The following is a 16,940-nucleotide window of genomic DNA, read 5'->3' on the forward strand; positions in this document are numbered from 1 at the left end:
AGAGAACCATCGGGCTTTTGTAGTTGTTGTTTTGTTTTATGGCTTATGCAGCAAAGTTTTATGTTTATCGGAATGAACCAGTAAAAAAGGGGGATAAGATGATGTTGAAAGGGAATTTTTGATCCAGAAGACACGCTGAGGTTTTGCTTTTTGTTTTTTTTTAAAAGGAATTCCTTTATTTTTATTATTTCTATTATTTATTTTATTTTTAGCTGTGTTGGGTCTTTGTTTCTGTGCAAGGGCTTTCTCTAGTTGTGGCAAGTGGGGGCCACTCTTCATTGCGGTGCGCGGGCCTCTCACTATCGCGGCTTCTCTTGTTGAGGAGCACAGGCTCCAGGCGCGCAGGCTCAGTAGTTGTGGCTCACGGGCCCAGTTGCTCCACGGCATGTGGGATCTTCCCAGACCAGGGCTTGAACCTGTGTCCCCTGCATTGGCAGGCAGATTCTCAACCACTGCGCCACCAGGGAAGCCCCGAGGTTTTGGTTTTATATACAACCTGAGAGAGAGGGACGTGTTCTTTTTTCCAAAGGAAAAGCACAAAGCCCCAGGACTAGTGATTGAAGATTATAGAGTACCAGCTGGAGGATCATCCCAGAAAAGGGTGTTCTGTGTCCAACAGCTTCCCAAGGGGGTTAACTTCCCATCACTCACACTATTTACCTGAAGGTAATTCATCTCCTTAGAGGATGCACTTATTAGATGCAGAACTTTCCTGGAGAGGATTCCATGTAGGACAAAGCTACCTCAATGTCAGGAGCTCTTTGCTTGGTCAAGATCTGGGCTTTAGCGGATCTGAGAACCTTTTAATCTTGTAGAAAATCTTGCATATTACAGTAGGTACTTTTCTTAAGTGATGGTTCCTTGCTGTCATCAGATTCTCAAAGGGGTCCATCATCAGAAAAAACTGAACATGTTGCTCAAAGGTCTCTCTCTACCCTACAGTCAATTATTTAACTTGACACTATGAGTCTTCCTGTGCAAGCATGCAGAGCTATGGGCACTGAAAACAAGGACAACTGACAGGACAGAGAAAACAAACGTAGGAGGACGTGTTAAAGAGAAATAGGATTATCATACCAAAATAGATGGCTGAAGTAATAATATAAATACACTTTTTATTTCAGCATGAATGATTCATGTTGTACCTAAAAATAAACCTCCCAGTGTAATAGGGAAGAACAAATCTGACTCCATATTAGATCTGTTTCTTTTAATCTTTGTATTCTATTGCTTTTGCTTCAAGTTAAGAATGTTGTCTATAGCCTGAAATATTCAGGACAGCCCATTCTCAATGTTCTGACCTTTAAGGGAATAACACTTTTCCACTCTTTTAAAGATAAAAAGTTGCAGAACAGAGAATAATATTTGTCTTGTTGGAGGTTTACAAGAACATGATGTGAGCTATGTGGACGGCTGCAAGAACAAAGGATTCTGACACCAAGAAATCTGCAACAACCAACCACGCCCCTCCCTCACCTTGCCTTTAAAAATGCTTTACTGAAACCCTTTGAGGAGTTTGGGGGGTTTTTTGGGCACAAGCTACCTGTTCTCCTTGCTCGGCCCTGCAATAAACTTTTCTCTGCTCCAAACTCCAATGTTTCTGTTTGGCCGCACTGTGCGTTGGGCACAGGAACTTGCATTCGGTAACATTAGTAGTGACAACTGTTATCAAGAGAAGAGGTAGCATGGGAATCTGGCTGCCCCACAGATCCTGGGTTAGGAAGCACGCACGCCCTTGCCTTGTAGATGGCTATGCTTTTGGATGGAAGGGCTAGAGTACAAGGCAGTCTCTCCTTGGTCTAGTGGTTGGTTGGAGCATCTGCTCTAAAACACATTCTTTCTGAAAGTACTTGTTCAAGATAAAGACAACCTTTTCACAGGTCATTCCCCTCTGTGCAGGACTTTATTTTTAGTAGAGACTCTATGTCCATAGTTTCCCTGAGGCGCTTGCTAACACTCAGCTTTCTGGGTCCCTCTCCCCAGAAATCACAATCCAGTATGTATGGGACAGGACTCAGGAAGTGTATTTTTAAGGAGCACTCAGTTGACCCTGATGTGAGCCTTCAGTAGATCACACTATGGAAAACAGTACAAGTATATAACACATTAGGCACTCCTGTAACCATAAACAAGGATCTCTTGGACTAATTTATATTTAAAGTGGTAGTAATCAAATTTGTTCATTCATGAGGGGTCATTGGGTTTTAGCATTATAAGCAGGAGACGTCCCTGCTAAGACAGAAAAACAATTTATTGTGATGCAATTTTCGATTTCAATATAAAACCTGCAGAGAAGAGTTATAGGGATGGGAACCTTCCCTGCATAATTTTATTCTAGAGTGATTGCCAGTTCTACCGGTGTCTACAAGCTTCCTTATCTGCAGGATGGAGCTCTACTTTTAAATTCAGCCAGAACAACTCACAGAGGGATGGAGGGCCTGCATAATTCTAAGAGAGAAGCATTTCATGTGTTACCCTGGGTTGAAATGTTTCTTCTCTTTCCCTTCTAGAACAAGGAAGGGGAGAGTTTCATAATACTTCACCCCACTTCTAGGAAAGAACTAAACTTAAATTATTTTAGTATTGCAAAGGCAAATGGTATCTCAAACTCCAAGAGCTCTTCATTTTGAACATTTTTTTTGATAAACCCATAGCATCTTCTCACCACCAAGTTATTCCATCCTTAAATAACCTAAGAACTAGTAGATTTTGCTCTCTGCCCCACAGAAAACAAAGCAGTTGGGTTAGGGTGCAGCTGTGACTACAAAGGATATGAGACGACACTGTTACCGAAGCTTAAGGCCAACCTTTAAAATAAGTACCATCTCTCAAAGCAACGATCTACTGATGTTATGTGTCACCATTCCAAGGCAAGTGAAACGGCTTTCTAACTCTTACTGACTGGGAATTCAAAGCCACTGACTTTGTCTCTGACCTTTAACTCGATGGATTTTGAATCACTCCTTCTGTATTAGGGTGTACACCATCACTCTTAAACATTGTGGTTAATGAAATAAATCTTGTACAGATTAAAAAAAAGAGTTTTTCTACCTCTGGGTTGAATTTCACAGTTTCCAATACGCATAAGTCATTAAAGTGTAGAAATAACTTTACAACGATTGAGATTGCATTCTCAATGTCAGTAACCTTGATACAGCTTGGGTCGTGCCACTCGCCAACACACACGTGTTGATAATCCATGTGGGTACTTACTATAGGAGCATCCATAGACCTCAACCCTCATGCCGATCTTTCCACTTGGATTCCACTCCAGGGGCACAAAGCGAACGAACCGGGCTCTCACAGAGTACAGTAACTTGTGGTGCATCACGCTGTCAGCGTTCATGTTTCCTGCAAAGGTCTGTGGGGAGAAAAGGAGGCCAGGTGAGGTCTGCGACACCATGGCAGGCAGCACCTTCACGTGAGCTCAAGGACCATATGTGGAAATCTGCCTATGTCACTCCATAAACTTTCAGAGAAGACCTTCAACTTCTCAGATCTTTCAAATGAAATCTGACCTTGGTGAAAATTCTGCATTATGTCCTATACAGTATTTTTTTTTCAGAGATACTGTACATTATTCTTTAAGAAACTCCCTCCTCCACATTTTATAAATAAGTCAATCTTAGTAAGTCATAAGACATGACATCTAAAAGCTATACTAAGTAAATAACACAATGAAATTCTGATACACCTAATGTTCATAATCACTGCAGTGTGGAAGATAACTGAAAAATCTCCTCTTAGAAGGAGAGGCTTTCACAGAAGTAATTGTTACCATTAATTGAAGCCAGTCACTACGCTAAGCACTTTCCATTATCATTATTACTATTTTACAGATTAAAAAGAAATCTGAAGCCGAGAGATAGAGACAGGAGGAGGAAAAAAAAAATCTTCAAATCATCTAATTGGTTAGTAATTAGTCTATGATTCAATTCCAAAGTTGTCCTATTCCAAAGCCTATGGTTTTTCTACAGTCACACAATTTTCAACTATTCTGTTGTTAATTGCTCCATGAGGGAGAACAGGAGGCTCTGATTTTTATGTAATTTATATTCACATTTCCTTGTGAAGTTTAAGCAAAGGCACACACAGCATGGGAGATATTTGGCACACGAAAATTATGCCTCCTAGCCTTCATTTGGATGAATGATTTCTGGAGTAGAACTTTTTCTGCAGATGGAATCCAAAGTCTCATACCAAATCTTTTTTTTCCCCCATTGAGGTAAAATATGCATAAAATAAAATTTACCATTTTAACCATTTTAAAGTATATAGTTCAGTGGTATAAAGTACATTCACATTATTGTGTAACCATCACCACTATCCATCCCCAGAACTTTCTCATCAGCCCAACTGTACCTAATCTTTAAGGTAGGATGTGAGCTAGCACATTGATTTGCCTGCTTCATTATGAATGAGCTACCATCTACCTTCTTTTCTGACTCAAATATTCACAGATAAAGCCTGCATGCTAATGTCATATCAATACCAAACAATAAAAAGAAGATCCATTGGTTTCTCAAATGGCCAAAGAGAACAGCAAGTAAAGGATGTATGTATGGAATGGAATCCATTTCAATGATCCAAACCTCAACCTTAATTGTCTCCTCATAACATCTGTGAATCTAGGGTACTTTGAACAATCTGACATTTCTGCTGGACACAAAACACCCACTGACTAATAACTCTGATATTCTGCAATTAATATAATCATTGTTATATATCACATGGTGGCTTATGAAGAAGGGAGAAGCTCTCTTTCTACTTTGCAGCAAAACTCTGGTGCAGGAGAATGACTTGGAGGAGAAGAATTCCTTGAGATTCAAATCCAACATTCTTCTCTGTGGATTTGTCAAAGGTTTGGCCATTGTCTCAATCCAGAAAAGAATGGCTCTATTTAGCAGGTTTATCTTCCACATGTCCTGTTCCAATTTTAGCAACATGTGCAGATATAAAACCTCCTCAATCCCTTGCCCATCTAGGAAGGACTCTTCCCTGTAGAGTGTAGCTCTTTTTAAAATGTACTTCTTTGAAATATGAGTTTGGGGGGTGGCCAGAAGTTCTGGTGGTTTTTCACTCTTTTAGACACACTGAAGGTATTTCATGTTTTTCTACAGCCTAACTTGGGAGACTTCCATTCAGTTCTCTGGGTTCCCTGTTAATTGTGTTTGCTACAACCCACTCCCCAAGCATGTAAAGGCCCTGTGTTTGCAGCATCACTTATAGAAACTGAATTTTAAACAGGCCTTTATTCACACTGAGGGTAATGGGGGCACCTGTCTTGGGTTCTATGTGATTTGTAGACTGAATATATCTTAAACTGATATTGAAATCCTGGTTGCATAATTCTAGATAAAAAGGTTTATTTTGGGAGCTGGAAATCCTTTGGAGGATTTCTTAACTCAGGTTCTGTGTGCTCTGAAGAGGAAATCCTGGATTCTCATCCAAAGGGGCAGCAACCTGGCGTGACTTTGTAACACTGGACAAATGACTTATTCTTTCTGACTCTATCTTTCAATCTTGCAATCTCAACATCTCACAGTCTCAAAGTCCTACTATTCCATGTTATTTGCAGTTTTGTAGTCTCATAAGCTCACATTCAAGCAAACCCAAGGTCTCAAAGTTACGAGATTTCAAAGTGTGCAATGCATGGTCCCAGAGCCCTCCTGGAGGTAGCAGCCTAAAATCACCTCCGAAACACATAAAGCTAGAAGCAGACTGAATCTAAAGGAAGCTGCAACAAAACTCTCACCAGGTTCATCAGTTCATCTTCCACAAGGTCAAAGACAATCATTGTTTAGCAATGCAAGAAGTTGTAGGCCAGAATGAAAAGCAAAGACAGATCTTACTCTCCAGGTGCTTGGATCCCAAGGCCCTGCTAGATGCATTAAAGCTACCACCAATTCAAAGCCAGCTCAACTACCGAAGACAATAACTGAACAACAGTGTGAATGACAGATGACTTCTCACGGGGACAATGGAGACCAACAAATGCTAAAAGTAGGAAACTCTCAACCTAGCACTCTACATCCAGCAAAAATGGCTTTCAAATTTGAAGGAAAAATAAGCACTGTTTCACTGAAACAAAAGCTGTGATAATTTATTACCTACAGACCTCCACTGTTAAGAATTGCTAAATAGGACTTCTTTGGTGGTGCAGTGGTTAAGAATCTGCCTGCCAGTGCAGGAGACACGAGTTCGAGCCCTGGTCCAGGAAGATCCCACATGCCGCAGAGCAGCTAAGCCTGTATGCCACAACTACTGAGCCTGTGCTCTAGAGCCTGCGAGCCACAACTACTGAGCCCGAGCACCTAGAGCCCACGCTCTGCAACAAGACAAGACACTGCAGTGAGAAGCCTGTGCACCGCAACAAAGAGTAGCCCCCGCTCGCCGCAACTAGAGAAAGCCTGCGCGCAGCAACAAAGACCCAACATAGCCAAAAATAAATAAAATAAAATAAATAAATTTTTAAAAAAAGAATTACTAAATAAGTCTACAGTCTAAAGGATCTGGTTCCAGATGGAACATTTGTGTACAAGAAGGGATGAAGAGTAAGCAAAATTGTAAATAGGTGGCTAAATATATGACAATTTTTCTTTCTTTTCTTAAACACTTTAAACATCAATACATAGTTTAAAGGGGAAATAATAGTATACTGTGATGTTGATAGCAAATGTAGAAGTAAACATATGTCAATAAAACCACAAAGGATGGAATGTAGGCTAAACAGAATTATACAATTATAATTATATATAATTATATATAACTATAAGGCCCTTACAATTATATATAATTGTAAGGCCCTAAGGTTATATATAAAACGGTATAACGTCAATTTGAAGTAAATTTCAATGTCAAAGATGCATAAAAATAAACCAAAGAGGTATAGCCACAAAGCTAATAAAAGAGAGTATGGAACACTAAAATACAATAACAACGACAACAGCAGAAACAACAATCCTCATTTAAGACGAAATGAGACAGAAAATGAGAAAAGAATAAATACAGAGGCAAAAAATAAAAAGAAATTTCAAGATAGTGAACTTAAAACTTTCCCAATTGATAATTCATTTAAAGAAAACTGAGGGGCACTTTCAAGGTGGCAGAGAAGTAAGACATGGAGATCACCTTCCTCCCCACAAATACAAACTACATCTACATGTGGAACAACTCCTACAGAACACCTACTGAATGCTGGCAGAAGACCTCAGACTTCCCAAAAGGCAAGAAACTCTCCACATACCTGGCTAGGGCAAAAGAAAAAAGAAAAAACAGAGACAAAAGAATAGGGATGGTACCTGCATCTCTGGGAGGGAGCTGTGAAGGAGGAAAAGTTTCCACACACTAGGAAGCCCCTTCACTGGAGGAGACAGGGGGTGGCGGAGGGGAGGAAGCTTCGGAGCCATGGAGGAGAGCGCAGCAACAGGGGTGCGGAGGGCAAAGCGGAGAGATTCCTGCACAGAGGATCGGTGCCAACCAGCACTCAACGGCCCGAGAGGCTTGTCTGCTCACCCACCGGGGTGGGTGGGGGCTGGGAACTGAGGCTTGGGCTTCGGAGGTCGGATCCCACATAAAGGACTGGGGTTGGCTGCGTGAACACAGCCTGAAGGGGGCTAGTGCGCCACAGCTAGCCAGGAGGGAGTCTGGGAAAAAGTCTGGAGCTGCCTAAGAGGCAAGAGACCATTGTTTCAGTGTACACGAGGAGAGGAGATTCAGAACACCACCTAAACAAACTCCAGAGACGGGCGCGAGCCACAGCTATCAGCATAGACACCAGAGACGGGCATGAGACGCTAAGGCCGCTGCTGCCGCCACCAAGAAGCCTGTGTGCGAGCACAGGTCACTCTCCACACCGCCCCTCCCGGGAGCCGGTGCAGCCCGCCACTGCCAGGGTCCCATGATCTGGGGACAACTTCCCCGGGAGAACGCACGGCGCGCCTCAGGCTGTTGCAACGTCACACCAGCCTCTGCCGCCGCAGGCTCGCCCCACATTTGGTACCCCTCCCTCCCCCCGGCCTGAGTGAGCCAGAGCCCCCTAATCGGCGGCTACTTTAACCCCGTCCTGTCTGAGCAAAGAACAGATGCCCTCAGGCGACCTACTCACAGAGGCCAGGACAAATCCAAAGCTGAACCCCAGGAGCTGTGCGAACAAAGAAGAGAAAGGGAAATCTCACCCAGCAGCCTCAGAAGCAGCAGATTAAATCTCCACAATCAACCTGATGTACCTGCATCTAAGGAAAACATGAATAGACAATGAATCATCCCAAAATTGAGGTGGTGGACTTTGGCAGCAACTGTAGACTTGGGGTTTGCTTTCTGCATCTAATTTGTTTCTGGTTTTATGTTTATCTTAGTTTAGAATTTAGAGCTTATTATCACTGGTAGATTTGTTTATTGATTTGATTGCTCTCTTCCTTTTTAAAATTTTTTTAATATATATATATTTTTTCCTTTTTCTCTTTTTGTGTGTATGTGTATGTTTCTTTGTGTGATTTTGTCTGTATAGCTTTGCTTTTGCCGTTTGTCCTAAGGTTCTGACTGTCCATTTTTGTTTGTTTGTTTTTTTGTTTGTTTTTAGTATAGTTTTTAGCACTTTATCATTGGTGGATTTGTTTTTAGGATTGGTTGCTCTCTTCTTTCCCTTTTTTTTATTATTTTTAAATTTTTTTCTATTTTAATAACTTTTGTTTATTGTATTTATTTATTTTTCTTTCTTTCTTTTTCTCCCTTTTCTTCTGAGCCATGTGGCTGACAGGGTCTTGGTGCTGTGGCTGGGTGTCAGGCCTGAGCCTCTGAGGTGGGAGAACCGAGTCCAGGACATTGGATCCCCAGAGAACTCCCAGTGCCATGTAATACCAAATGGCAAAAGCTCTCCCACAGATCTCCATCTAAACGCTAATACCCAGCTCCACTCAATGACCAGCAAGCTACAGTGCTGGCCACCCCATGCCAAACAACTAGCAAGACAGGAACACAGCCCCACCCATTAGCAGAGTGGCTGCCTAAAATTATATTAAGTCCACAGACACCCCAAAACACCACCAGACGTGGTCCTGCCCACCAGAAAGACAAGATCCAGCCTCATCCACCAGAACACAGGCACGAATCCCCTCCACCAGGAAGCCTACCCAACACACTGAACCAACCTTACCCACTGGGAGCAGACACCAAAAACAACGGGAACTATGAACCCACAGCCTGCAAAACAGAGACCCCAAACACAGTAAGTTAAGCAAAATGAGAAGACAGAGAAACATGCAGCAGAAGAAGGAGCAAGGTAAAAACCCACCAGACCAAACAAATGAAGAGGAAATAGGCAGTCTACCTGAAAAAGAATTCAGTGTAATGATAGTAAAAATGATCCAAAATCTTGGAAATAGAACGGAGAAAATACAAGAAACATTTAACAAGGATCTAGAAGAACTAAAGCACAAACAAACAATGATGAACAACACAATAAATGAAATTAAAAATTCTCTAGAAGGAAACAACAGCAGAATAACTGAGGCAGAAAAACGAATAAGTGACCTGGAAGATAAAATAGTGGAAATAACCACCACAGAGCAGAATAAAGAAAAAAGAATGAAAAGAATTGAGGATAATATCAGAGACCTCTGGGACAACATAAAATGCACCAACATTGGAATTATAGGGGTCCAGAAGAAAAGAGAAAAAAAAGGGAATGAGAAAATATTTGAAGAGATTATAGTTGAAAACTTCCCTAATATAGGAAAGGAAATAGTCAAGTCCAGGAAGTGCAGAGAGTCCCATACAGGATAAATCCAAGGAGAAACACACCAAGACACATATTAATCAAACTATCAAAAATTAAATACAAAGAAAAAATATTAAAAGCAGCAAGGGAAAAGCAACAATTAACATACAAAGGACTCCCCATAAGGTTAACAGCTGATATTTCAGCAGAAACTCTGCAAGTCAGAAGAGAGTGGCAGGACATATTTAAAGTGATTAAAGGGAAAAACCTACAAGCAAGATTACTCTACCCAGCAAGGATCTCACTGAGATTCGATGGAGAAATTAAAAATTTTACAGATAAGCAAAAGCTAAGAGAATTCTGCACCATCAAACCAGCTCTACAACAAATGCTAAAGGAAATTCTCTATGCAGGAAACACAAGAGAAGGAAAAGACTTACAATAACAAACCCAAAACAATTAAGAAAATGGTAATAGGAACATACATATCGATAACTACCTTAAATATATATGGATTAAATGCTCCAACCAAAAGACATAGACTGGCTGAATGAATACAAAGAGAAGACCCATACATATGCTGTCTACAAGAGACCCACTTCAGACCTAGGGACACATACAGACTGAAAGTGAGGGGATGGAAAAAGATATTCCATGCAAATGGAAATCAAAAGAAAGCTGGAGTAGCAATTCTCATATCAGAAAAAATAGACTTTAAAATAAAGACTCTTACAAGAGACAAAGACAGTACATAATGATCAAGGGATCAATCCAAGAAGAAGATATAACAATTGTAAATATTTATGCACCCAACATAGGAGCACCTCAATACATAAGGCAAAGGTTAACAGCCATAAAAGGGGAAGTCAACACAATCATAGTAGGGGACTTTAACACCTCACTTTCACCAATGGACAGATCATCCAAAATGAAAATAAATAAGGAAACACTAATTGAAACTTAGTTGATATTTATAGGACATTCCATCCAAAAACAGCAGATTACACTTTCTTCTCAAGTGCTCATGGAACATTCTCCAGGATAGACCATATCTTGGGTCACAAATCAAGCCTTGGTAAATTTAAGAAAATTGAAATTGTATCAAGTATCTTCTCTGACCACAATGCTATGAGACTAGATATCAATTACAGAAAAAATCTGTAAAAAATACAAACACATGAAGGCTAAACAATACACTACTAAATAACCAAGAGATCACTGAAGAAATCAAAGAAGAAATCAAAAAATACCTAGAAACAAATGACAATGAAAACACGACAACCCAAAACCTATAGGATGCAGCAAAAGCTGTTCTAAGAGGGACATTTATAGCAATACAATCCTACCTCAAGAAACAAGAAACATCTCAAATAAACAACCTAACCTTACACCTAAAGCAATTAGAGAAAGAAGAACAAAAATAACCCAAAGTTAGCAGAAGGAAAGAAATCATAAAGATCAGATCAGAAATAAGTGAGAAAGAAATGAAGGAAATGATAGCAGAGATCAGTAAAACTAAAAGCTGGTTCTTTGAGAAGATACACAAAATTGACAAACCATTAGCCAGACTCATGAAGAAAAAAAAGGGAGATGGTTCTGAAGAACCTAGGGGCAGGACAGGAATAAAGACGCAGACATAGAGAGTGGAGCTGAGGACACACGGAGGGGGAAGGGTAAGCTGGGACGAAGTGAGAGAATGGCACGGACATATATACACTACCAAATGTAAAATAGATAGCTAGTGGGAAGCAGCCGCATAGCACAGGGAGATCAGCTCGGTGCTTTGTGTCCACCTAGAGGGGTGGGATAGAGAGAGTGGGAGGGAGATGTAAGAGGGAGGAGATATGGGGATGTATGTATATGTATAGCTGATTCACTTTGTTATAAAGCAGAAACTAACACACAATTGTAAAGCAATTATACTCCAATAAAGATGTTTAAAAAAAAATGAAAACTGAGTAAACCTGCAATTAAAAGGCATGAATTGTCAGGCTGGATAAAAAAGCAAGGCCTTTTTATGTACTTTTTGTATGATACTCTTTTTTAATAATAAAGACATTGACAGGTTGAAAGTAAAATGGTGGGGAAAGACATGACATGCAAATAATAGGCACTATAAACCTGAATTTTCTCTATTAATATCAGACAAAGTAGGCTGTATTATAAGATACGGGAGATTCTCAAAATTATAAAGGGTCATTTCATCATGAAGATAAAAACAGCTAAAGGCACAGGCACCTACAACAAAGATTCAAAAATAATCAGCAAGGATATAAAAGATTCAAACAACATTATCAGAGAAATTGGTTAATTAATGTTCATAGAATACTTCACTGAACACTGCAGATTATATATTGTTTTCAAATGCACATGGAATATTCACTAAGAGACACTATATCCTACCCAATAACATAAGTTCCAAAGAAACCATAGTTTGATTTCTAACCACAATTAAATTAAATTAGGAATTGATAATAATAAATTATCTAGAAAACTCTCAAATGTTTAGAAGTTAATAAACACATTTCCAAATAATCCTCAGGTCAACAAGAAACCACAATGGAAATTAGAAAACAATGGAAATTGAACAATGATAGAAACACTGTATCAAAATTTGTGGAAAGTAGCCAAAGCAGTTCTTAGAAGACAATTCATGGCTTTAAATCCTTTTTTTATATGAGGAAAAACATAAAATTAAAACTCTACGCTCCCACTCCAGAAAGATAGAAAAAGAGTAGATTGAACTCGCAAGAGTAGTAGACTGGAATTCTACTAACCAATAAAAGCAGCCAGCCATAAAGAGCACAGACTGTGTGATTCCATGCGTATGAAATCCCGGGGGAGGGCAGAGCTAAGCTCTGATGATAGAAATCAGAGCAGAAATGTGCTTGATGGGGAGAAGCGAAATTCATCACCTAATCTGATCATAACATCTCTGTAAGGTAGGAAATCTGTATTATTTTAAAGATGAGAAGACGAGTTTGGGAGAGTTTAAGTGGAATCATAAGTAATAAGAAAGGATCAAATAGGGACTGGTTTATAAAGATTCTGATTAAAGCCCAGTGACCCTTTCACTCCATTCCCAATATCACCTCTTTATGTCAGGTTTCTGAAACCAGAAGATTGCTTGGCCCTCTGCATATTTTAGTTTACTTCACTTGGTTTATCATCAGGAAGGTTTTAGCCAACTTCCTCACTAAGGAAGGCGGCCCTGGCACACAAATACTCACACACATACATTTAGCCTTTCTGAATACATCTTACAATGGTGCAGCCAATCAATATAGTGTCCCCACCTCACCAGGAAACCCCAGGGATCAGAGAGGTTAATTCTGAACAGTATCACATACATTACTTGTCAGAGGTCTGCTTTGTTCTCACCCCACCTCAAATGCTATTATACATAATTTGGGTTCAGGTATTACACTATTGTCACCAGATACATGTTATCATTACTATTTTAAAATATCATGCATATGGTTCTTAAATTTATTTATTTATTTATTTTTGGCTCTGTTGGGTCTTCGTTGCTGCACACGGGCTTTCTCTAGTTGCGGTGAGCAGGGGCTATTCTTCCTTGCAGTGCGTGGGCTTCTCACTGCGGTGGCCTCTCTGGTTGTGGAGCGCAGGCTCTAGGCGCACAGGTTTAGTAGTTGTGGTTCAAGGGCTCTAGAGCACAGGCTCAGTAGTTGTGGCATGCAGACTCAGTAGGTGTGGTTCACAGGATATAGAGCGCAGGCTCAGTAGTTGTGGCGCGGGCTTAGTTGCTCCACGGCATGTGGGATCTTTCTGGACCAGGGCTTGAACCCGTGTCCCCTGCATCGGCAGGCGGATTCTTAACCACTGCGCCATCAGGGAAGCCCGCATGTGGTTCTTGACAAAACTGCTCATTGATTTTGTCCCTACGCAGGAACACAATGCAGAAGTTGCTTTTTCTGGCTCCCTTTCTATCCCTAGAGTGAAAGGAGCTTGAGAATCAGAGATGTTAAGTCCCTACGTGCTCACAAAAGGAAACAAGCACACAGAGTGGACTCATGGGGCGGGGGATGGGGGAGCTTCCTCATCCTTAAGCAGGTGGAAGGGTCCACAGGTAAATGAAGGGAGAGTGTCAGAGTCAGCCTGCAGCTTCTTCTCCTATGATACCCATTCCTTGACATTAAACAACATTTTGGTTGATGAATGGAAGATCCTGGGATCATGATGAAGGTGCGGATGCTCTTTTCCTGCTTTCTTAGCCAGATAATGGACTGGGCATAAATGGCGAGGCTAAGAGGGACCATGCCTAGCACTTATTAATGGATAGTGGACAGTTCTGGGTTCCCTGCCACCCAAGCCTCTCATTTGGATTCAAGGAATACACGATGTTGAGCCAACCTGCCCTGACTGTTCTGACCGGCAGCCAGATTGCAAGCATCCGGGTGCCCCAGGGAAGATGTGAATCTGCCTAACTGCAGTCCAGGCAAGAAGTAACAGGAGAAACCACCAAATTCTGCCTCAGTAAACTTGACATGGAATATCAGGCATTCTCAGGGAGATTTCTGTTTCAAGTCTGGAGCTCTGCCACACACACCGCCCAGCCCCACGGTCCATATTAAGAGAAGCAGTAAAATGGGAGAGAAAGGGGATGAGCTTTGGGTGCTAATCCTAGCAACCTTGAGATTCGCTCTGCTGTCCCAGCAAGGGTCTTAGACTGTAACTCCCTTGGGGATACAGATCACATGTTATTTTAAACTGGGGTGTCTAGCCCAGCACATAGAACAAAGTATTTCATTTTTTGAAATGTTTATTGAAATATAGTTGATTTACAGTGTTGTATTAGTTTCAGGTGTACAGCAAAGTGATGCAGTTATACATATACATATATTATCTATTATTTTTTAGATTCTTTTCCATTATAGGTTATTACAAGAGATTGAGTTCCCTGTGCTATATAGTAGGTCCTTGTTGATCATCTATTTTATATATAGCAGTGTGTATATGTTAATCCCAAGCTCCTAATTTATCCCTCCTCCCTCCCTTTCCACTTTGGTAACCATAAGTTTGTTTTCTATGTCTGTGGGTCTATTTCTGCTTTGTAAATAAGTTTATTTGTATCATTTTTTTAGACCCCACATATAAGTGACATCATATGATACTTGTCTTTCTCTGTCTGCGCTATTTACAACAGACAAGACACAGAAGCAACCTAAGTGTCCATTGACTGATGAATGGATAAAGAAGGTGTGGTATATATATACAATGGAATATAACTCAGCCATAAAAAAGAATGAAATAATGCCATTTGCAGCAACATGGATGGACCTAGAGATTATCATACTAAGTGAAGTAACTCAAACACAGTATTTCTTAAAGGTACGTTGAAACAGCATTCAGTAACCCAAACCAAATCTGTGTAGTTGTTTCAAAATCAGTGAATTGCACAGTCTCCTGTCTCTCACACTGTTACTAGTGAGTTGCTGAATGACTGAGTGAATGAACAAAGGGTCATAAGGTTTATGAATCTTGGTTTCCTTACCAGGAAAAGGGTGAAAATAAAATCTCCAGGGTTGTGAATCTTACATTAAAAACTATATGCAAATGACATTGCACATAGTAGATTCTCACCAATACAAGCCATACTCTTACAGAGAGAGACAGAGACAGAAAGAGAGGAAGACAGATTTCAATAGCTAATTCTTGTGTACAAATATCTTTGTTTGAGAGTATATTTTGCAGCAATGACTTCTAATTAATACCCTCTAACCCCACGCAAGGCATTTGCCAACCATACTTAAATTTTCTGAATGACATTCAAAGGGTCCTCCCCCAAAAAAGAGTGAAAACTTAAACTAAGAAAGGTTCTAGCAGCCCAGAGTTAATTAAAAATACAGCCTTTGGCATTTAATAAGATACATTTAATAAGGCAGGTGGTAATTAACATGCAAACCACAGAGTTACAACTAACATGGATAAACCCACTCAGGCCTCCAGTGGTCCAAACTGCTCTTCAGGGCTTCGCGTTAAATGTGTTTCAGATAGGCACTTAGAGAAAAGGAAATGGAAAGTAGGTGTTAGGCACTGGCCACTATTTGCTGACAGGGATTCTAAAATTATAGACTTGAAGGAGGTAAAAAGGATAATTAAACTATTGAATGTTTTTTCTAACTTGTTTGCAGTACATTGCCCATTTTAAGTGCATCTGTGGTACATCTACCTGTAATTTCATAGAAGCAGTTATTTAATGAGGCTAGGACCACCGGGCCGGCCCTTGCCTGCTGTTTTCGAGTTGTCCCACCTTTCTAGTTTGATCTTAATAGTTGGCAAAGAGGATGACTGATCCTTGCCACTTTCCATCCTGCTCCCTTTGCCTGGTTATGGCCTCCAAAGCAGAGGGACAACTCAAAGATTCAAGGCAACAGTCGAGAAAAACTTTCATCCCCATTTGGTACTGACCACAATTTGAGCTACAGTCATGTACTCATGTCCTGTTCTCTTATCTTAGGAACTGCATGTTCTTGCTCTTTCCAGGTTGTGTAACTGTACCACTGAAGAGATATTTATTTATTCCTCCGTATTCAGCAGTAGAAATGTCCTCTAGTGGGTGTGAGTGTTTCCTCATTCCCATCCCAGCCCGGACACAACCTTTATCGTGCATGTGCTCTTGTGCAATCAATGCCCAAGTTGTCATTTTTCTCCTAGTCTCCGTGTCCTGACCCGAGCTGTCAGCTATCCTCCTGAAACTTGGTTGCTGTCTGGTCAGTTCAGAAAATGGAATTTTAAGTGAAGTCCTAATGTTAACCACTTTATTCTTTTTTTTGGCTGCACACGCATTTTGTGGGATCTTAGTTCCCTGACCAGGGGTCGAACCCAGGCCCTCGGCAGTGAAAGTGCAGAGTCCTAACCACTGGACTGCCAGGGAATTCCCCACTTTATTCTTAATTTACCCATATTAAAGTTATTTGCAACGCAAATCTCATTAGAACCTCCAAACACACTGCTGAACCCCCGTCCTAATGCATCACACGTACCCCTGCATATTTCCAATGATGGGATGGGTAAGAAGTGCCAGAAGAAGTTACTGAGGAACTACCGAGATTGCAAAGAATGTCTTCAACGAAATGCCTTTCCCACTGGAGGGGCCAGTGCCTTCAGGGACCAGCATTGGACCTCAGGCAGAAAAAGCTGGCTTCTCACAGGTGCAGAGCACCAAGTCTACAGCGTCTGGATCTCTATACCTCCACTT

At 40.8% G+C, this 16,940-nt stretch overlaps 1 protein-coding gene across 1 annotated transcript in view; it reads right to left on the reverse strand.

Annotated features, from left to right (window-relative positions):
* The window catches only part of CNTNAP5 (contactin associated protein family member 5), an 829,028-nt gene that overhangs the window by 435,119 nt on the left and 376,969 nt on the right, over nt 1–16,940 (reverse strand). The window contains exon 4 of the mRNA XM_036857137.1: nt 3,214–3,361. Within this exon, the coding sequence (XP_036713032.1) occupies nt 3,214–3,361 (148 nt within the window). The remainder of the gene's footprint in view (nt 1–3,213; nt 3,362–16,940) is intronic.

The sequence above is a fragment of the Balaenoptera musculus genome, chromosome 7, assembly GCF_009873245.2.
Source record: "Balaenoptera musculus isolate JJ_BM4_2016_0621 chromosome 7, mBalMus1.pri.v3, whole genome shotgun sequence".
NCBI classification, from domain to species: Eukaryota; Metazoa; Chordata; class Mammalia; order Artiodactyla; family Balaenopteridae; genus Balaenoptera; species Balaenoptera musculus.